This window comes from Syngnathus typhle, linkage group LG1, assembly GCF_033458585.1.
Source record: "Syngnathus typhle isolate RoL2023-S1 ecotype Sweden linkage group LG1, RoL_Styp_1.0, whole genome shotgun sequence".
NCBI classification, from domain to species: Eukaryota; Metazoa; Chordata; class Actinopteri; order Syngnathiformes; family Syngnathidae; genus Syngnathus; species Syngnathus typhle.
In genome coordinates this window covers 28,687,492-28,708,312 of record NC_083738.1, presented here as the reverse complement: position 1 = coordinate 28,708,312, position 20,821 = coordinate 28,687,492, and the positions used below count along the sequence as shown (strand labels likewise).

The 20,821-nt window shown below is 50.2% G+C and overlaps 2 protein-coding genes across 5 annotated transcripts in view; one reads left to right on the top strand and one right to left on the bottom strand.

The window, feature by feature from the left end:
* Window positions 1–20,821, top strand: part of LOC133153347 (NACHT, LRR and PYD domains-containing protein 3-like) — a 41,488-nt gene that overhangs the window by 19,334 nt on the left and 1,333 nt on the right. Inside the window, exons 2-7 of one of the 3 annotated variants that reach the window (XM_061277563.1) lie at window positions 13,865–14,334; window positions 14,552–16,352; window positions 16,426–16,596; window positions 16,681–16,851; window positions 16,932–18,510; window positions 19,148–20,244. In XM_061277563.1, coding sequence (XP_061133547.1) covers window positions 14,079–14,334; window positions 14,552–16,352; window positions 16,426–16,596; window positions 16,681–16,851; window positions 16,932–17,109 — 2,577 coding nt within the window. In that variant the 5' untranslated portion in view covers window positions 13,865–14,078 and the 3' untranslated portion in view covers window positions 17,110–18,510; window positions 19,148–20,244. Of the gene's footprint in view, window positions 1–12,921; window positions 14,335–14,551; window positions 16,353–16,425; window positions 16,597–16,680; window positions 16,852–16,931; window positions 18,511–19,147; window positions 20,245–20,821 lie in introns of those variants that run through there. The other 2 variants (XM_061277562.1, XM_061277564.1) reach the window with 2 other exon arrangements.
* Window positions 462–8,696, bottom strand: slc7a8a (solute carrier family 7 member 8a). 2 transcript variants are annotated; one of them, XM_061286147.1, is made up of 11 exons: window positions 8,160–8,696; window positions 5,526–5,730; window positions 4,583–4,734; window positions 3,459–3,584; window positions 2,934–3,087; window positions 2,683–2,806; window positions 2,260–2,363; window positions 2,088–2,184; window positions 1,866–2,015; window positions 1,614–1,791; window positions 462–1,452 (listed from the first exon to the last, which is right to left on the bottom strand). In XM_061286147.1, the coding sequence occupies exons 1-11, from the start codon at window positions 8,317–8,319 to the stop codon at window positions 1,307–1,309; spliced, it is 1,596 nt and encodes a 531-aa protein (XP_061142131.1). In that variant the 5' UTR covers window positions 8,320–8,696; the 3' UTR covers window positions 462–1,306. The 2 variants fall into 2 exon arrangements, with proteins under 2 accessions (XP_061142131.1, XP_061142126.1); XM_061286142.1 differs by lacking the exon at window positions 8,160–8,696 and adding an exon at window positions 6,091–6,379.

Genomic DNA, 20,821 nt, shown 5'->3' with positions numbered 1-20,821 from the left:
CATTTAATATTGTCAAAATCCTTCAAACCCATGTTAGAGTTACTTCAAATACTCGAAGGTACAGCTAGCAAAGGAGTATTCCAACACTAATATCACACTTTTCCTTCGTAGCCCAACTATGTTTTTGTGCAAGCCAAAAGATGAGGCATTTCGACTAACAGAACGAAACAAAACTGGCCCGGAGTTGCTCCTATTTATTTCCAAGTCATTGCGTGTGTGTGTGTTTTTTTTTTGTGGGACTCCCGAGAGGAATAAATATCAAAGTGGCACCTCCACAGACGATTAGCATTTTTTAACTCATTCATTGCCAACCCAGTCTTTGACGTCTCTAACCGTCAATGGCACTGAATGAGTTAAAGGAGGCGTGCGTGCTTACCCTGAGAAAGCCAGATGATTATTGCAGGTCTGAAGAGCATAATGTACATTTTAGGGACAGAACAAGAATCATACCACTGCTTCAGTTCAAAGGTGCATGTTCAATTTATCTTTCATTCACGTAAGACCATTTAAAAAAGAAAAACTTTTGGTAGACAGCATCAATCATCCATCTAATATCTGCTAAACACCATCAATCATCATTCTAATATATATATATATATATATATATATAGGTGTGTGTGTTGTAATTCTATTCATTCTATTATTAGTTCCTTTCATTCTAAAAATAATGATGTGATAATTCTGCGCATAAAACAGCTAAATCGTCGACTAGAAAAATACATTTGACAAGACAGTAAATGGTGAATGCATTGGGATTCGTTGCAAAGACAATTCAAATGTAGTGGTGGAAAAAAAACGACAAAATCATCCACTCGCTTTACACCGCGGCAATACGAACGTAAGTACGTACGCCGCTTTAAGCCTCTGGAGTAGTTGGCTGGGAAGTCAAATGAAAGAAAAAACATGTCAAAGAGCCTCAAAGAAAATCACGGCGTCCATTGTTACAAAACAAGAAATGCTTTCTCCAATCTTTGCGCTTGACAAACGTTTCACAATCAAATTTGGTGTTTTGAACATGTGAGGAAAAAAAAAAGACAAAAGTAGAAAAACAATAAGAGGTCATCACAGTGAAGAAGAATAAAAATAATAATAATAAGACAGACGTTGTAAGCTGTTTCTCTTGGGGCAGTGTGAAGCTGACCAGCTAACGGCTAGCTGGGTGTTTTGTTGCACACGTTTCCAGGTGAAAGCTTAATGCTCCTCAAAATGTCATCACAGCATATTTGGCACACAGACAGATGATTTTTTTTTTTCACCAAAAGATTTCCAGTAAAAAAGAGATCAGTAAACCGTCGTCCGAGCGGCTTCAGCAGTCGGCCGATTTGTCTTTTTCCTCGTCCCCTTTGGCCAGAGGCGACCTGGCTTCCTTCATTTCCTCGCCCTCGTCGTCGGCCGACGTCTGAGCTGGATAAACCACCAGGCAGAACTTCTGACCCACGTACGTCAACTTGTCTGAAGGAGAAAGAGACGCGGGCGTTAGTCTGGGATCGAGCGTCGGATGAAACAAACACTTCCCGGCTAAACCACTTCCGCTCCAAAACGGCTATCGGGGCACCGGACCGTCGACGGGAGTCTGGCCGTTCCGAACGGCGGCCCGGACGGGGCAAACCTACCGACAAATGCGTCGAAGCACTTTGGCTTGTTGTCCCAGTAGACGCCCAGGAAATAGACGGGCACGCCGGTGAGCATGATGGCCAGACCGATGCCGCACACCACCGGCTCGGAGTAGAGCGAGAAGATGAGGAGGAAGGCCCAGAAGAGGAGGTATATCACCGGCCAAATCAGGTTGATCTGAAAGCAAAAGAGAAAGCGTGAGAGCTGAGCCGAACCGCGCCGAGCCACGCCATGCTCGCTTGGCGGCGCACCTTGATGGGCCTGTGCATGTCGGGCTGTTTGATTCGCAGCACAATCTGCCCGGCGACGGTCACGCCGTAGAAGAGGTAGTTGATGAATCCCACGTAGTTGATGAGCGTGTACATGTCGCTGGTGCACAGCATCAGCAAGGTGGACAGGCACTGCGGACAAACGGACGGCGGCTTCAAGGGTCACGCCGAGCCAGGCGAGACGGCTTGAGCGCCTGGACTCACGGTGAAGAGCAGAGCCGGGATGGGGGTGCAGCGCTTCACGTGAATCATGGCCAACAGACTGGGGAGGTGGCCCTCTCTGGCTCCGGCAAAGAACAACCTGGCGTGGCGAGACCGGCACAAATCTTGGCGCCCGTTCGGAAAGAGCGCCCGCCCGAACACAAACGCCACTTGCCTAGACGAGGTGAAAAGGGAACCGTTGACTCCCCCGAAGGTGGACAGAGCCACAGAGATGGGCATGATCCACGCCATCACACCCAGAAGCTTCTCTCCAAAGGTCTGGGACCAACGAGCAAGGAAGACAAACAAGGACACGTTTCACAGCTTTGTCTCCAGGATGGTGGGGGAAGTACCCAAACACTTGATCGTCCTTCTCCAATTCAAGACAAGAAGCAGAACCGCTGGGAGCGGTTCTTGTTCCGGAAAGGCCAGACTGGTTGGGGCAAGCCTACAACCTGAGCTAGGGTCTCACCCGAGCAGCAACCGGCAGACTGCTCGAGGCGAGCCTGAGCTCAAGCGAGGGTTTGGTCCAAGTATGGCCGTCTAGGATTTGGACTGGGTCACTTTTCACCGCTGCCTGATGGAACCAGCCACTCACCACAGCGACGGCGTTGGAGGCCAGCAGCTCCTGCGGACTCATGGCCGTGACGTAGGCGATGTTGGCGAAGACGTAGACAAAGGTCACCAGCGGGATGGAGATGAAGATGGCACGGGGGAGGTTCCTGTCGATAGATAGATGGATGGATGGATGGATGGATGGATGGATGGATGGATGGATGGATGGATGCATGGATGGATGGATGGATGGATGGATGCATGCTAGAGAGATAGATAGGAGACAAGTCTTACACGTAAGGATCTACCAGCTCCTCTGTGACATAGTTTAGGAAGTTCCATCCGCCGTAAGCAAAGGAGCCTTGGAGGAAGGACAAGGCTATCAAGCCCACGTCGTAGTCCTGGAAGGGCTCGAAGGCGTTGGCCGGCTCCAACCAGTAGTACTCCCCTGCACGGGCAACGGAAAGTCTTCAGACATTGTAGGACCAAGGATTTGAGTTTAGCTACTGGCCCTGTTTTTTTGGGGTTTTTTTTTATCCTGGCATTATTACCTGAGCGAGAGCAGTGCTTTGATGTGGTTTAGAAAAAAATCGTTTGTGTTCAGGCCGGATAAGACCATGTCCCACGGCTTGTTGGTTGGAGAGCACAGACTTAAGCCACCTAATTCTTTGTCTTCAAAGAGCCCTGTTTTGTTGTCTCAGGGGCCGCGGGCCCCTAAAACAACTGGCGCTCGGCCTTGTTGTGACTACTAACATTACCGCTGGCCAACTGGCTGAGCCCAAAGCGCTCCGTCCTCGGTGACCCTGAGAAGATCCTCACCCTTGCATATCTGCACGATGCCCATGATGATGATGAGGGCCAAGGCAAGCAGCTTCCCCGCCGTGAAAATGTCCTGCACCCTGGTCGCCCATCGCACGCTGGAGCAGTTCACCCACGTCAACAGCACTGGACAGCACACAAGCACAATCATGTGACTTTTCACAGCTTGAAGTGATCATGTGACCAAACCACGGACTGGACCTTTGACGTGGTGGCTCCTTGGACCAGCTTGCGCAACAGAGGCATTTTAGCAGGCCAAAAGGTTCATGTCGATGGGGGAGGAAAAATGGCCTCTTTGACACACCACTTTGCTGAAATATGGATCGATTGATTTTTTAGATTAGCGCTCCCGCAGCAGCTTGGAAAGAAATATCGGACTTTGTTACTCCAGTTGAACAAGCAGCTCCGTCAATTCAGATTTGCGTCTTACTGCTGAGAACACGTGCCGCCACCCAGATACGTAAATTTCGTTGTATGACAATAAAGATCTATTCTATGTCGTGCCGAATTGCCGCCGTTTTTTTATTTTTTTGCCTTTTCAATAGTCGTCAGAGTCCAACAAGAGCCCTGACCCGCCCCGGCCCACCCCTCCCACCTCCTAGCGAGCTTCGTGCCACAATGTAACACAAGACCGGGTCGCTGGATCCGGATACGTCCCTAATTTAACTAAGGCTACATTCATTCGACCTGTCTGAAAGGTCAATTGAGGTGAGTTTGCTAGCCCTCCTGCTCGCTCGGTCGGAGGTACGAGACGAGCCGGGCTGTTTTTCAAGCAATCTTCACACCAAACGTACATTTCTTCTCGGCAAAGTTGACAAGGTCAACAAGGACGACGACAAAGCTCGCAGTCACGGCCGGCCGTCTGATGTCCGCGTGTAGTATTTGTCTGGCCCGTGTCAACTTTTCAGAAGGACGCGGGTGGACCGCAAGGAGGAGAGGCGCTGCAAACGAGTCGGCCTAGATCCGTTCACGAGCGGCAACGGAACATCTCTTGGAGCTGTTCAAATGCGTTTGTGACCAAACCACAAATGATGTGGCCCCCGCCCGGGCTTTGAGTTTGACACCCATCCAGACCGCTTGTGTTTTTGCGGTGGCTAACGAAAGAGAAGCTAATTATGACCTACGGAGACAAACGGCGGCGAGCAGGCGCAGCCCGATGTCCGGCGGCAAGCAGGTGGGGAAGAGAGGCTGCAGCACGTAGTTGGAGAAGGTCAGCGCGATGACGGCCTGGTTGGTCGGGTAAATCACCAGCACGGCGATCCACAGACGGAGGAACCTGGTTGAAGAAGAAATAAAAGAATCGCCGCTCGGGATTAGCGCACGGATGACTTCGCTCGGTCAAGTAAGAGCCTTTGTTCGGACCGAGGCTTAGGAAGGATCATCCGGCAGGAATGTGTGCGAGTTTGACGGGGAAAGAAAAATTCCGACAGCATTTCGGCGCCAGCAGCTTGCACGGCCGCTTCGACCCGAGTCGTTTCGGGAGCTCAATACTGAGAGAAATCACGAGGCCCAAAACAATCCAGGGCTAGACATCCTGCTTGCGAGACCCCGCTGAGAACTCAAGTCTGTGTTTATTGTCTGGGCCAAAGTACAGTGTGTGTCTTTTGTTCTTTGCTTTGTTTTGGACTGTTTTCGAGGAAGCGGTCTCATCGTTTTCCAAGCCCGCAACGGCAACCCGAACGAACGAACCAGCGAGCGGTGGGAATACACGCTTGAAAGCCGCCGGCAGCGGCCACAATCGTGGTATGTAAGCCCGCCTACTTAGTTCCGACCCCCTCCGAGTCCGCAGCTGGGATCGAGCGGCTCGCCCGGTCCTAATCCCATCTCTGATTCATTTTCATTTGAACTCTAACGGATCAAGTCTAATGAGTGTCACATGTGAAGAAGAGAACAGGCAAAAGCCGGAAGGCTGCGATCAGACGGTCAACTGGAACCAGCTCAACTTGACAGCCATGATTGGAATGGCGGCAAAGCACTACTTGTGTCTCAAGACAACTCCTCCACCTACTTCAGTTCCTTAGCACCAAAAAACAGCGTGCCGCGAGATGGCAGCAAAGCACTGCTTACCCGGCCAAGCCTCCGAAAATGTCCTTGACGTAGGCGTAGTCGCCCCCCGATTTGGGGATGGTGACGCCCAGCTCGGCGTAGCACAGCGCCCCGATGGCGGTGATGAGGCCCGTGATGATCCACACCACCAGGGCCACGCCCACAGAGCTGGCGTTCTCCATCACGCCCTTTGGGCTGACGAAAATTCCAGAGCCAATGATGTTTCCTAAAAACAGAAGAAAAAAAAGGAGCCTCCGTCAGTCAGGCAGACTTGACCACGCTTCCATCCAAATTGGGGCGGAGCCGATATTGAGCCCGGGACGCAATTGGCCCATCATCAGTTACGCATGTATTTGGAAAGTGTCTGAAAGTCAAATGGGCAATGTTTAATCATTAGACGACATAACCTTAATGGTTTGTTTTGTGCAAATTAGCATCCGGTGACAACGTTGAATACATTTACAAACTTGTTTGAATCGTGCTGCAGGGCTCAAAGTAGCGGTGCAATTCCGGAACCGCTTCATTTGTGTAAACTAAGCGCCTCGGTGCCACAAAGCTGAGCAAAAAACGAGTTTTCTAGCCTGACCTGTTTCTGTGCTTTTGTGACGCCACCTCCATTTTACGAGCGAGGGACAGGAAAAAATAAGCCGTTGGCACGACAACGTGAGCCACAGATGCGGGCCGCCGCCGTACACGGCAACCCGCTCGTGGGGGGCAAACGGGAAGTGGCAATCCGCTGACGCAGCAAAAGTTAGAGTTCGGAGGCTCATAAAAGGGCGTCGATGTCAAAGGTCGATTCCAATCATCATGATAGTCAGCACAGTACAAAAGTCCAAGGCAGCCGCAATCTGCCCGCCGCCGCCGCCACAAGCGCCAAATAAGGAAGGAACGCTTCAGACTGCAGCCGGCTGCTTGTTTCATAAAGGAAGAGCGCATTGGTCTTCCTCTTCCGGGCTTTGGACGTAAATGATTCAAAGAGCCCTTGAAGCAGCCGCACCCCATTAGTGGAACCCAAAAGGTTCTGGGACCAGGAAAACGTCCCGAAAAGGAATGATGTGTGCCGGGCCATCGACGAGATGAGCATTTCAAATTGGCACGGGCAGAATTTTCATCTTTTCGCCTCGCTCACACGCTTTGTCACACAAAGAATCATAAGAAATAATCAGTCCGCCGTGTCAAAAAGCAACACGTGGAATCCGCTGAGTGAAGTGAAGGGAAGAGCGCTTGCCAGCCCCTGAGGCTTAGCCGAGCCGGGCCGGGCCAGACGTGCTAATACAAGTCGGCTATGCTGCAAGTGGCCAATAGTTGCCTTTTAATCCCTCTTCCAAATTGCATGTGTGCACCGACACAATGGGGCTATGCAATTCTTTGATGTCCTCGGACCGCTCGCCGCTGAGACGGCGGCCCCACGTGACCTCAAAGTCCGGACTCTGGAAGGGCCATAAAATCCTCTGATTGCACCCAACGATCAGAAAGTGACAGCGTATGCACAAATTTGCTTTGCGAATCATTTGGGGACAATTGAACTGTACGGTTGCACGAGTGTGCACGCCCCCATTTTTTTAATCATTGTTTATTTGAACCCCGAATCAAGTTGAGCTGTTCTCCTAGGCCTTTCAGATGGTCAACGTTTTTGGCCACCAAATAGCTGACATTTGAACTGCAGTTGAGAGAAAATGGTGTGTTTCTTTATGGTTGCTTTTTATTTTGCTGTATGAGATGCTGCTTTGTATGTCGTAGCACTTTGAGGCTGTCCAATGACTCCAACATGCATGCTAACTTTCATTAGCCCACAATTAGCATTAAGTAGCTATTTTAGCTCTTGATTTTGTGTACAGTGACCTTGAGGGTCTTCTTCTTATTTTTGTATTGTTATTATTATTTTCAATTTGGGTTTCTTATTATGAGTTATTTAAGCTCTTGATTTTTCAGTGACCTAGAGGGTCTTATTCTTATTTATACACAGGGTTCAGTTATGTTTGAAAAGTAAGTTGGAATTCGAAAAGAAAAGCAAACATTGGAGACTTGGCTCCTTTGGAGTGTTTTCCTTCCGCTCCGTCTTCCCGTTTTGTGCACTCTCGCTCTCATCTTTCCTTCGGTTACTGTGGCGACGTACGCTTCAACGAGTCACTCGGCCCTCCCCCACCCCCTGACTCGCCTTCTACCTGGGAAGGTCGCTGCGCGATGGATCAAAATTGATGATCGTTTTACTTGACGTGCAAGAAGTGTAGAAAGGGGATGGAGGGAGGGAGGGATGGATGGATTGGATTGGATTGGATTGGATTGGATGGATGGATGGATGGATGGATGGATGGATGGATGGATGGATGGATGGATGGATGGATGGATGGATGGATGGATGGATGGATGGATGCATGGATGCATGGATGCATGGATGGATGGATGGATGGATGGATGGATGGATGGCTGCATCGATGGATGGATGGATGGATGGATGGATGGATGGATGCATGGATGGATGCATGGATGGATGGATGGATGGATGGATGGATGGATGGATGGATGGATGCATGGATGCATGGATGGATGGATGGATGGATGGATGGATGGATGGAAAGGAAGTTTGCCCATGCATCAATCGGGGCCAACAGATCTGCTCTCGATCTTTGAGGTGAAGCTGGCTTTAGAACTTACCAACGATGATACCGCAGGCGCTCACAAGGCCGATTTCCTTCTTCAGTGCGACCCCTCCTCCTCCTCCTCCTCCTCCGCCTCCTCCGTCTCCTCCGTCTCGGGACTCCTCATCGGCAGCATCCTTGGAAGAAGCGCCCCGCTGTCTGGGACCGTCCGACATGTCGAGCAAGCTCTCTCTCTCTCTTTCTGTCTCGCACGCGCGCGTCTGCCTTCCTTCCTCGTTGACCTGCTTCCCCCCACCTGTCTGTCCTCCCTCGAGCGGGTCTTCCGGGCCGGCGCGCAAGAACCGCTCGTCGACGCGCTTATGTGCGCTTTCGGCAACCTGTCAGGCGCTCGAGCGCACACATGGGAATAAAGAGAGTTCCAAGTTTGAGCGAGACGAAAAGAACGGAAAAGAATCCAGCGGTGGTGTCAGTGGAAGGCGCCCAAAGTCCGCCTGTCGTGCCCAACGCGCATATTCCAAATGTGCGCAAAATCTACACTTTGTGGAGCGTGTTGCATCCGCAGCGCCTCCTCAACATCCGTCGTGGGGAGTTGGACTCGCGAACGGTTTAAATATGCATGCGTGCGTCATACACATGGACACGCCCCCAACCGCATTGGCCGGCCTCCTTTCTGGACTCCTCCCCTATTTTCGACATGATCACGTTCATCAAGAAAACAATGAAAATATTTTTATTTATCCCAAATGAAGACAATGAGAAGGAATTCTTTTAGCTTCAGCTCAGTTCATCTCCTGAAATAATTGACTTTTTCATTTCTTGTAAAGAACAAAATGGTCTTTTCATGAAAAATCGTTTTATTTAAGGAGTGAATTATCGTTAAAACATTGCACATTTGAATTTACTTTTGAGTGTTTTGGCAAAAAGTTGGACACTTAAAATGTCTTTTATCAAACACACACACACACGCTTATTTCCGGAACTATAAAAATGATCTCCCACGCGTTTTGGGTGACAAATTCATCACTGTTATCCAGGCATTGTTCACACACGGACACTGATGATTTGGGTCCTTGTCCCTGTAGCAGCCCCCTTGACACACACACACACACACACACACACACACACAGACGTCCCTATTCACCTGAGGGACAACGGTGCTTCCCGTCCACTCGTGGTAGCGGACAAACAAAAGACTTGCAAAAGTGGGCCTTTTTTTTCTTGCTGACTCGGCAAAAAGTCAAGTGACTCCTGACTTGACCTGCGCGTTGTCTTATCAATGTTTGTTTGACGCCGTCAATCACGTCGGCACTCTCCTTCGGCCGTGATGGGATTAGCCGGCGTTTTTCGAAATGACGACGTCAGGAGCCCGAATGAAATGAGCATGTGTCACATGACCCGCCGCCTCAAGAGGTTATCGAGGATGTTTGCGAGGGCCGGAGATGTAGTTTAGCCTCAAAGCTTGAGGTAATTGACCAGAAGGAGCTTTGAGAGTTTTTTTTCCGAATGCACAGGCACGGTCAGCCTTGCGCAAGAGGAAAGGCGACAGTGTTTTCAACTGGACCGCAATGTCCTGACTCAGCGGCGTGCCGCTGCGAGCCATTCGCCAGGCCGGAAGCGGGCCTTTTTGCTCCCCCCCCCCCCCCCCCCCTCCATTGCACACTTGTTGTGTGATGTGCCTTTCCATCATGCAGGCGCTGGCGGGCAACAGACGCAGATTCTCCAGATAAAGCTGTTAATAAGTAAGCGCCCCCCCCCCCCCCCCCCCACCCACCCTCCTCCCCGTTTCGTCTTGTTTGCCGCGCAGCCGATGGGAAATTGGAACCATGGCATACAAACGTGGGCAACCTGGAGAGGGAGGGAGGAAGGCCGCTGCCATCACTTGCTCGTGTGCAATGAAAGAGGCTGATTTGCAAGCGTGTCCTCAAGCAGTTGAAACCAACCGACGCCGCTTCTCGCGCTGGACGACTTGCCGAGCCGCCGGAAGTCGAAATCAGACGAACTCAGAGCCTCGTCTTTTACGCGTCGCCTTCCGCTCGCGCACCGTACAACTTTGCAAACATGTCCAGACAAAAAGAAAATGTGAGTCGCCAAAAGGATTCAAGTCGCGTTTGCTTTTTTAGAGGCAATGACTTTGCGTACTCGAGTGAATGCACTCAGGCTATGCAAAAGGACGCAAAAGGGAGGGAGGGAGGGAGGGAGGGAGGAAGGAAGGAAGGGAGAAAGGGAGAAAGGGAGAAAGGGAGGAAGGAAGGAAGGAAGGAAGGCAGGAAGGCAGGAAGGAAGGACGGAAGGAAGGAAGGAAGGAAGGAAGGAAGGAAGGAAGGAAGGAAGGAAGGAAGGACGGAAGGAAGGACGGAAGGAAGGAAGGAAGGAAGGAAGGGAGAAAGGGAGAAAGAGAGAAAGGAAGGAAGGAAGGAAGGAAGGAAGGAAGGAAGGAAGGAAGGAAGGAAGGAAGGAAGGAAGGAAGGAAGGAAGGAAGGAAGGAAGGAAGGAAGGAAGGAAGGAAGGGAGAAAGGAAGGAAGGAAGGGAGAAAGGGAGAAAGGGAGAAAGGAAGGAAGGAAGGAAGGAAGGAAGGAAGGAAGGAAGGAAGGAAGGAAGGAAGGAAGGAAGGAAGGAAGGAAGGAAGGAAGGAAAGAAGGAAGGAAGGAAGGAAGGAAGGAAGGAAGGAAGGAAGGAAGGAAGGAAGGAAGGAAGGAAGGAAGGAAGGAAGGAAGGAAGGAAGGAAGGAAGGAAGGAAGCAAGGAAGGAAGGAAGGAAGGAAGCAAGGAAGGAAGGAAGGAAGGAAGGAAGTTCCTTCTTCAAACTTTGATGGACTTTGCCTGAGCTCAAGGTCCGAAGAAGGCCCAACCCACAGCCGGCCTTGAATGCCACTTTGAAGCGCTCACTGGAAGGACTTAAGCGCAGTTGGAGAGACAATGACAGTTCAAGCCTTTTCTTCCATCAGCCCAGTCCAATGTTTTCCTCCGAGAAACTGTTTGTAAACACGGGGCTGGGAGAAGGCGGCCTAAAAAAAAAAACATTTCAATGCGCCAAAGAGGAATGTGTGAATTTACAGTGAAGCGAATGGAAAGTCTTGGAGGAGAAGGAAGAAGAAGCCAAAGAGGGGGGGGGGTCGTAATCGGAGCCGCGTGTTTACCGTGCACCCAGAAACACGCCCCGCCCGCCCGCCCGCCCGCCCACCCAGGGACAATGTGTTCCAAAACACGTGCAGAGTTTCCAAAACGTGCATACCTCGCTCGGCCTGAGATTTTGGCCCGGTCACCCCTTTAGCTAAATATGGCCGCTAAAGTATGACAAGCGCCTGCGCCGCAAGGCGTGCCACAAATATTCCTGAAAAGGTTTCCAAGAGACGCACGCCCTGAGACGACCCGGATCTGACTTTGGAGCCGAGGAGGCCGGGACCCGACGCTAGGCCCGTCGGACCCGGTGTGTGTCCCGTCATCAGCTCACGTTTGTCTCTTGAAATCTATTGACCCCCCCCTTGTATTGTGCCTGTCATTTTGGTTTCCTCCCTCTTGGCTGTTTTCAAGGGAGTCTGGTTGGATCCGGTTCTCGCCGGCCCAAGATAGGACGGCCTCGCTTTTTTAAATCTCCTTTTTTTGATTTGTCCGGACAGCACTTGATCCCTTCCCTTGCTTTGTACTCCAATTCTGAATGAGACTCTTTCTTGTTCCTCCCTCAGGAATATGGAAGCAAAGGGGAAAGGCAAGGCGCCATCATTGTCGCTGGACGCCACTTTGATCAGCACCTTGGCACAATTCCAACTGGGTGCATATTCCTGAAGAGACGCAGTGTACGGAGGAGAAGGTGTTGAATGTCACACCGTCCTCGCGTGTGGACTTTTCCCACAATGGCAGCTTGGCAGCATCGTCGACGAGCCGTCACACTCATTTGTCCGTTGATTTGGCGGGATGCTCGCGTGATGGATGGATTGATGGATGGATGGATGGATGGATGGATGGATGGATGGATGGATGGATGGATGGATGGATGGATGGGCGAGCGTGCGGCGGCCGGCTGGCCTCCGCCCGGCTGGCCTCTGCCCGGCTGGCCTCCGCCCATCTTACTTGAGCCCATGAAATATTTACGGGAGTGCAGCTCCACGGTTATATTTAGCCTGGTAACATGGAAGCCGACCGGCCGGCCGGCCGGCCGCTTGCTTGCTGCTTGCTTCTTCGGCGCGGTGGAATTAGTGGCTCAATTGATCTTCTGGCTGACTGAGGCGTACTGCAGAAAGCCAACCGCATTTTTGCATTCACATTGAAGTGAAAGAAAATAAATCATCTAATTGCAGCTTTCCCCCAAAGTTATTCAAGCCAATTTACATAATAATATACATTCGTTAGCACATACATAAATACATAAAACAGACATACATAGAAGAATAAGAAATTTTCCCCAATTCACAGCCAATTTGAAAATATTATGGCTTATATGTATATATATATATATTTTAATTTTAATTAATTAATTCATTTTTTTTTTTTAAATTAGTTAAATTTTGCGCATTATACATGGGAAAAACGGTATATATATATATATATATATATATATATATATATATATATATATATATATATATATATATATATATATATATATATATATATATATATATGTATATATATATATATATATATATATATAATTTAAATTAATTTAAATCAAAATTTAACTAATTTATTGTCCTAAAATCTGGGGTGCGCATTATACATGGGTATAAAAAAAAAAGAAAAAAAAGAAAGAAAAGTTTTTTTTTTTTATTATTATTTTTTTTTCAATCCGGATATGATACGGAGGCTCCCATTACAGATGCGCTTTCTTCTCTGCTGTTCACTTCGAACACAATGCTGTGGTATCAGACGCGGCTTGCTGGATCACCTGCTCGTTTGCTGTCTGTCACAATGTACCCGACACAAATCCGAAACATTTCTTTGCTAGCGAGTTTGCTAGCGCAGGCGCAGTGATACTGACCGGCAAAATAACATCCGGTTGTTCCCAAAGATGATCTTTTTTCTCAAATCATTATACGTTTACGGACTTAAGTAAGAGTCAAAATTTGGGTGCGGATTATACATGGGTACAGGCTTTTTTCCAGCATCAACATGCCATTTTTAGGGTGCGTATTATACATGGGGGCGCATTATACATGGAAAATTACGGTATGTTTGCTAGTGGTGGTATATATATATGTATATTGTAATGATTATTGTGATGATGTTTAAAAGTGTATTTGTTTAACAGTCTTATAGGTATTATATGTTTTGTGATGACGTTTATTAGCAGTAGTGCAATAGGATGTGAAAAGAGACCAAAGATTATTTTGAGCATATTGATTTATTGTTAACAAATGCACTGTATGTTTATGATTTTGTTTACACCGTTCTCACGGTCTGTCAAGGTCTGCCAAGTCAAGATAAACAGATCAGTAATAAAAAGAAGTCCAAGCTGTCTTTTATATACGAGAGGGCGTGGCCCTGACCTTTGGACGCCACAGCGACGAGGACTTTGGTTCGGAAGGCAATCGCATCAGAGTTCAAAATCACGTTATTTAGTCAGCTGGACGGTCGGTCGCTCGGTCAGTTAGCGAGCGAGCGAGCGAGCCAGTCGCTCGGTGAGTCTGAACGACTTGTTGGCTTGTTTGGCGATTGCTCAGACGGTTCACTCGGTCCGCTTGTCGGTTATTCAGCTTTCAGTCGCTGGCTTCCTCCATAAATGCTCAGTTGTTTACTTTGATCGAAGTTTGTTACTTCTTGAAGGGACGTAACGACAAGGAAGCGGAGCCAGCAGCAAAGTGATTGTCAAGCAGCCTCGAGGACCAGGAAGGAGTCGTAAGAAGAGCAGACTTTGGCCTCCAGCTTCTCGGAAATGCCGCCACCTTCTGGACTTTGGACGTGGGACGCTATTGTGGCCGCCGTCTCTTGTGCGAGAAAATCAAGGTGATCCCTTTGCGTTCAGGTTCATGCGGGAACGATGGCTCTGGATATGAAAATCAAGGGCCTGTTGTTGGAAACGCTGGAAGACCTGGAGCAGGAGGACTTCAAGAAGTTCAGGTATTATATGGACCTGCCCAAGAGCAAAAAAGAAAACGCAGACCGGACTGACATCGCCGAACAGCTGGCGAAGATGCACGGCAAGAACGCGGGGGAGAAGACCATCGAGATTCTGGAGAAGATCAACAACTACAACCTGGCCCAGAAGCTGCGCAACGACCTGCCGCATATCACAGGTAAGGTGAACGGGGCTTCTGGTAGGGGAAGGGGGGAGGGTTTCCAGGAAGCAGCTTACTTGAAAACTCTCAGGTGATACAAATGTTGGCAACAGCTATGGCATCCTTCACTTGCCTCCTTGAGGGGAAGCGGCGGCGGCGGCGGCGTGGCTGCGGCACGCTTGCGGCCAGGCCTAAAGACGGTTTTGCCACATGGGATCTCCTTCTGCGCCCTCAGGTAGCATCTCCTCAGTGGATAACGAGCAGATCGGCAAATTCAAACGGGAGCTGCAAGAGAACCTGCGGCAGATCTACCTCAACGTTCCCGAGGGCAACACGGAGTACAGCTGGCAGAAGCCTCTGGAGAACATCTACACCAAGCTCAACATTACCCGCGGCGTCGCCGGTCTCCCCGACAAGCAGCACGAGGTCCTTCAGATGGAGATGTGCGGCGTGGCCGAGGAGGAGTCCATCCAGCCGTGCGACATCTTCCAAAGCCAGGAGCCCCTTCGCACGATGCTCACCGTGGGCTTCGCGGGTATCGGGAAGACTTTCCTGGTGCGCAAGTTTGTCCTGGACTGGGCCAGCGGGGAAACCAACACAGACGTGGACTTCATCTTTCCCTTCGCCTTCCGCGAGTTGAACTTGGAGGAGGGGAAAAGCTTTTCGCTGGCGGAGCTCATCCGACACTCTGTCTGGGAGAGCGAGGCCATCAAGATGGTGGACCACATCTTGGTCAGTCTGCAAGAGTCGGACAACTACCAGTCCAGCGAGATCAAGCTTTTGTTTGTGCTGGACGGCCTGGACGAGTCCCACCTCATACTGGACCTGAGCGACGAGCCCAAGAAGCGCCTGGATGTGACCCGAGCCTACCCCGTGGAGGTGCTCCTGGCGCATCTCATCAAGGGGAACCTGCTTCCCTGCGCCCGGGTTTGGATCACCACGCGGCCCCAGGCGGCCCACGACATCCCGCCGCGCCTGGTGGACGGCAGAACCGAGGTGAAAGGCTTCAACGACTCCCAGAGGATGGACTACTTCAGGAAGAGGTTCCCCGCCGAGGAGGACGTCGTCAAGCACATCCAGAAGTCCCCCACCATTTTCATCATGTGCCACTTGCCCATCTTCTGCTGGCTCACCGCCAGCGTTCTCCAAGACTGTCGGGATGCCGGAAAGGAGCTGCCCGAAACCCTGACCGAGATGTACACAGAGTTCCTGCTCTATCACCTGGACAAGTCCAAGGAGCGAGACAGCCGGAAGAGCACGGAGTACGTCAAAGCGCTGGCCAAGCTGGCTTTCCAGCAGCTGATGAAAAAGCAACAGATCTTCTACGAGAGGGACTTGCGGGAAAGCGGCTTGGATGACCCGCAGGGCGCAAAACACTCGGGAGTCTTCACCGTGGTCTTCAAGGAGGTACCCCCGCTCAAGAAATACCAACGCAAGATGTTCCAGTTCATCCACCTGACCGTCCAGGAATATATGGCCGCTCTCTACGTGATGATGAGTCTGTTCCAGGACGACACGAACGTGCTGGACGATTACGTGTGGACGCTGAAAGGCCCCCTGTTGCTTTGGAAGCGGAAGCAGCTCACTTGGGTACACGAGGTGGCCATCCGCATAGCCTCCGAGAGAGAGGGAAACCTGGACTTGTTCCTCCGCTTCCTGCTGGGCCTCTCCTTGCAGTCCAACCAGGATCTACTGGGTGAGCTGCTGAAGGTTCCCAAGAACTACAGACACAGCAACGCAGAAACGGTCCGCTTGATCAAGCGACGGATCAAGCGGAATTCTCCCGAGGAGAACATCAACTTGTTCTACTGCCTGAAGGAGCTGAAGGACGAGTCCCTGCTGGAGCAGATGCAACAATACCTCAAAGGGGGGAAATTGTCCACGGAGGACCTTCCTCCGGCCATGTGGTCGGCCCTGGTCTTCTTCTTGCGGGCTTCCGACGAAGCCATGAGCTGCTTCCATCTCTGGAAATACGCTCGGTCCGAGAAGGGGCTCCTGATGCTGCTGCCGGTGGTCAAGGCTTCTCAAAAATCAGTGTAGGTGCCGTCGAGCCAGCACGCTGAACCGGCCGCGCACATGTCAGCAGCCCAAACCCTCTTGTCTTCTCAGGCTCGAGAGCTGCAACCTGAGCAAGAAAAGCTGCGAGGCGCTGGCCTCCGTTCTAAGCTCGCCCGGTAGCCTGAGGGAGCTGGAGCTCAGCTGGAACGACTTGTACGACGACAGGCTGGAGGCGCTCGCGGCCGGACTGGCAAAGCCGCAGTGCACCTTGCAAGTTCTCAGGTAAGGCTCTCCTCGAGCAGCATAAGGCCAGCCGGCCCAAGAACCTTGGGCTTGTGTCAGCCGGCCGCCCTCTTGTCTTCTCAGGCTCAGGGAATGCCAGCTGAGCAAGAAAAGCTGCGAGGTGCTGGCCTCCGTTCTAAGCTCGCCCTGCAGCCTGAGGGAGCTGGATCTCGGCTTCAACGACTTGTGTGACGACGGGCTGGAGGCGCTCGCCGCCGGACTGGCAAAGCCGCAGTGCACCTTGCAAGTTCTCGAGTAAGGCTCCCCTCGAGCGGCAGAAGGCCAGCCGGCCCAAGAACCTTGGGCCTGTGTCAGCCGCCCTCTTGTCTTCTCAGGCTGGTGGATTGCAAGATCGGCACACGAGGATGCGTCTCACTGGCCAAGGCTCTCCGGTCCAACCCTTCCCACCTCCAACAGCTGAGCCTGGGGTTCAATGACATCGGACAGGAAGGAAAGCGGGCCTTGGAGGAGGTCCAAATGGATTCTCGCTGCAGTCTGAAAGTCAAGTGGTAGGTTCCAAACATCTTCCAGGGTGCCGTTGAAGGAAATGGCTTCCAAAAAGTCGGTCGCGCCTAGCTCCAAAACCAGATTTGCTGACATCACATTGGATAAAGTAGAGAAGCAGACATGAAATCAATCAAAGGAAATGGAACTTCATGATGTGCACTTTGACATCACAAATGTTTTGGGCCATCTTGCCTGAATGAAGTAAGTGTCCATGGACATTTTACGTCGGTTTTTACCTAGTTTGCGGCAACGGCAAATAGAAGTGAGATACAGTAATGCCTCTTTTATCGCGGATAATTGGTTCCAAGAGGATCTGCGATACGTGATAATCCGCAAACTTGTTTTTTTTAACATAAATACATATATACATACATACATGGTTTGTGTGTCAGCAAGTGTATATATATATATAGATTCCTCTCGAGGAACAAACATGACATGTTTTATTTGTGGCCACTAAATAGATGAAATACTGCATCTGCGCAAATTGCCAATTTGCGGCCATGGAAGCTTCAAACGTGAATGAACATAAACAGTGCAGCAACACATGTAGAAGAAAGAAGAAAACAGTCCTCGCAGTCAGACTTATTATTAGTTTTGTTTCCTCAGCGGTGGAGGGCTGCTAATGCTGTCTAGATGAGCTCGGGTCAAAGTTTTTTCTTGATGTGTGTAGTGGGTCTTTGCTGCCATCTTGTGGCATTTATTTGGACTTACTCAATATTGAGGGAGATGTTCCATGGTTGTGCGTGTATGTTTTTCTGCCTTGCCATTGCCGAGCATTGAATTATTATCAGGATAAATGACCAGACCTGTATTGCCTCATAACAGAATGAGATATAAAATAAGCAAGCTCCGTGTATTTTTTACAAGTTAAATGAAACCATCCTCGACGATGTTTGACGACTGGACGGCAGTGCAATTCATTTAAATTACAGGTCAAACACGACGGACTAATTCCGTCGTCTCCGGCCACCTGCAGTTGTAATGACAATCAGCCGTCGAGAGAGGGCAGTGTAACACAACTCTTCAATGCCACCTGAAAAATGAGTCCAAGAAGAGGAAGAGAAGTCAAGGGGAGGCTCAAGTGAAGATTCTCCTTTCATTTGAAATTCACTCAGTGTGGATGAGAACGGAACAAATGCTAACGATGCTAACACGTAGCAAGACAGAAGGCTGAGTCGAGGAAGCGCTCCCGCTACTTTTTCAAGCCTCCCTGCACTCAGGTACATTTCCTCCATGCAAGTCAAAGTTTCGCCTCGCAGCTGGGACGTCGATGCGCGTTGCTGAGGATGTGGCCGCATCAAGCCCACTCTCCCGTTTTTGCCTTCAAACGGAAGACACTCGACTCAGACGTAGCAAATGGGGCTGGACAACATGAAGGCGCTTGGGAAAGGAGAAAGTTCCCACGTGAGCATTTGTTTTTCTCCGCCATGTCGGTCGCTCGTTTTGGCCGCGCGCACGTCTCCATCTGGACGGACCGTTGCTGAGGAGAGCCACTTTCGAACTGTCAACGCCTAATATTCTATCCAGTATAGGCTACACAACAAACTGAGGAAGAACTAGTTTTGAAGTCACAGACTCGTAAAAAGTTCAAATAATTTAAAAAGACGAACGGTCATAAAAATTGAGAGCAACTTGTCTATTTTTCAAACGTGAAGACAATTTCAGTATTGACACGTGAAGTCCATGCACAATTTGTCTTGGCGGGACGCATCAAATGATGTGCCGGGCCGTATCTGGCCCTCGGGCCTTGGCTTTGGGCTAGGCGTAGTCTTGAAATTGTTGAAATGGACGCTGGCAGAGAATGCTGACTAATTCCTTCCGCGTCAAAATTGCCGTTTTTTTCCATGTATAATGCGCAAAATTTAAACAATTTATTGTCCTAAAATCTGGGGTGCGCGTTATTGTTGGCGCCGCGGTAGTGGCGACACGTTTGCAGCAGCTCCGTCGACTCGTCTGTACATTGTCTCGTTTTATATGTTCTTTTTTACTCTTTTTTTTTTTTTTTTTTTCTCAGTTTTGTGTTTTCTTTTTTACCGGGCAGAAACATGCTAGCAAAAACAGTGAGGCTGGCCCTTTTATTCTTCCTATTTTTCACCTGGTTCATCACTCCAGCTGTTAGCCCTCTGTAGCCAAGGGAAGCTAACAGGCTACAAGCCCAATGTTTCCCCCTAGCTGAAAAGGAGGAAAGGAGGACAACGCTCGGGCGTTATGTGGCGGAAAAAGAAACGCCGCCCACACTCGCCACCATCATCACCGGGAATGTGAGGTCCATTCGCAATAAGATGAACGAGCTAACGGCGCTAGCACGGCGCCAACGGGAATACAGGGAATGTAGCATGCCGCTGTTCACGGAGACCTGGCTAACGGAGCAAACACCGGACTCTGCCGTCGCTCTGGACCATATGTGTCAAACTCAAGGCCCGCGGGCCGGATATGGTCATTTTATATTATTGTTACTAATGGCCCGATGATAACACAATAAAGCACAGATCCCATAATGCAGTGCTTTCGCTGCCTTGCCGAGCGTTTTTCCGCGGCAATCAGGACAGGTGCTTGTTGCTGCAAGTTATTGCCAAGCTAGCCCCTCATGATGCCGAGGAGAAAAGTTGATTCTGAAAACAGAGCCTTTAAAACCGATGGGAGGTTGAGTATATGTTTCCTGACATTGCCGGTAAGCCCGTTTGTCTCGTTTGTGACGCTAATGTGGCTGCATTGAAAGATTTTCATCTAAGACGGCAGGCACTATGAAACAAAACATCTGGATAACCTGAAAGACCTGAATGCAGAGCAGAAGATACAGAAGGTAGAAGAGTTAAAGAAGAAGCTGACATTCCAGCCGACGTTTTTCACCTGTGCAAAATCACAAAGTGGACTGGCCAGGCTCAAGGTGGAGAAGGCGACGGGTCCAGATGGCATCACCTCCAGGCTTTTCAGATCCTGCTCCGGGCAACTGTGCAGGATCGTGGAGCACATATTCAACATGAGCCTGAGGCTGCACAGCTGTGGAAGACATCCTGCGTGGTACCGGTGCCCAAGTCATCTCGCCCCAGTGACTTCAACCACTACCGGCCGGTGGCCCTGACATCCCACCTGGCGAAGACCCTGGAGAGGCTGCTCCTCCACCACCTGCGCCCCCTGGTGAGCTCCTCCGCCGCCCCCCTGCTGTTCGCATACCGGCCGAGCATCGGGGTTGAGGACCAGGGCTGTGGACTCGGTTCGGACTCGGGGACTCGGACTCGGTCATTTTTGCCGGACTCGGACTCGGTGCTGATTTTGACCGAGTCCACCGAGTCCGACAATAAACAAAAGAGGCAAGACGCAGCCAAAGAGTGTCAGGTTACAGTCAGCGCGGTAGGAGTTGGAAGAAGCAGTAAAAACTCCACCAAAGTCGTCGTAATGACCCGTGATATATGTTATATCCTTACTATTTTCCAGGTTCTTAGATGGACGTGAATGATAACTGCTTTAAGAAATTTCAGTTCTGAAGGCTCCTTTTGTCCCAAGCAAAGTGACAGATGGTGGGGAGGGCGGATAAAAATGGTTGCTGATTAGCTAAACAATGCAGTGTGGTGTAAATTAGCACTCAACCAGCTGTTCCTCTCCCATTGTTGGCTGACTCGTCCGCGAGTGAGATCAGATTCGAGAGTTTTTATTCGCCATGTTTGAGCGTGCCAAACAAGGAATTTGACTTTGGTAAAACCACCCCCTCTGTTCA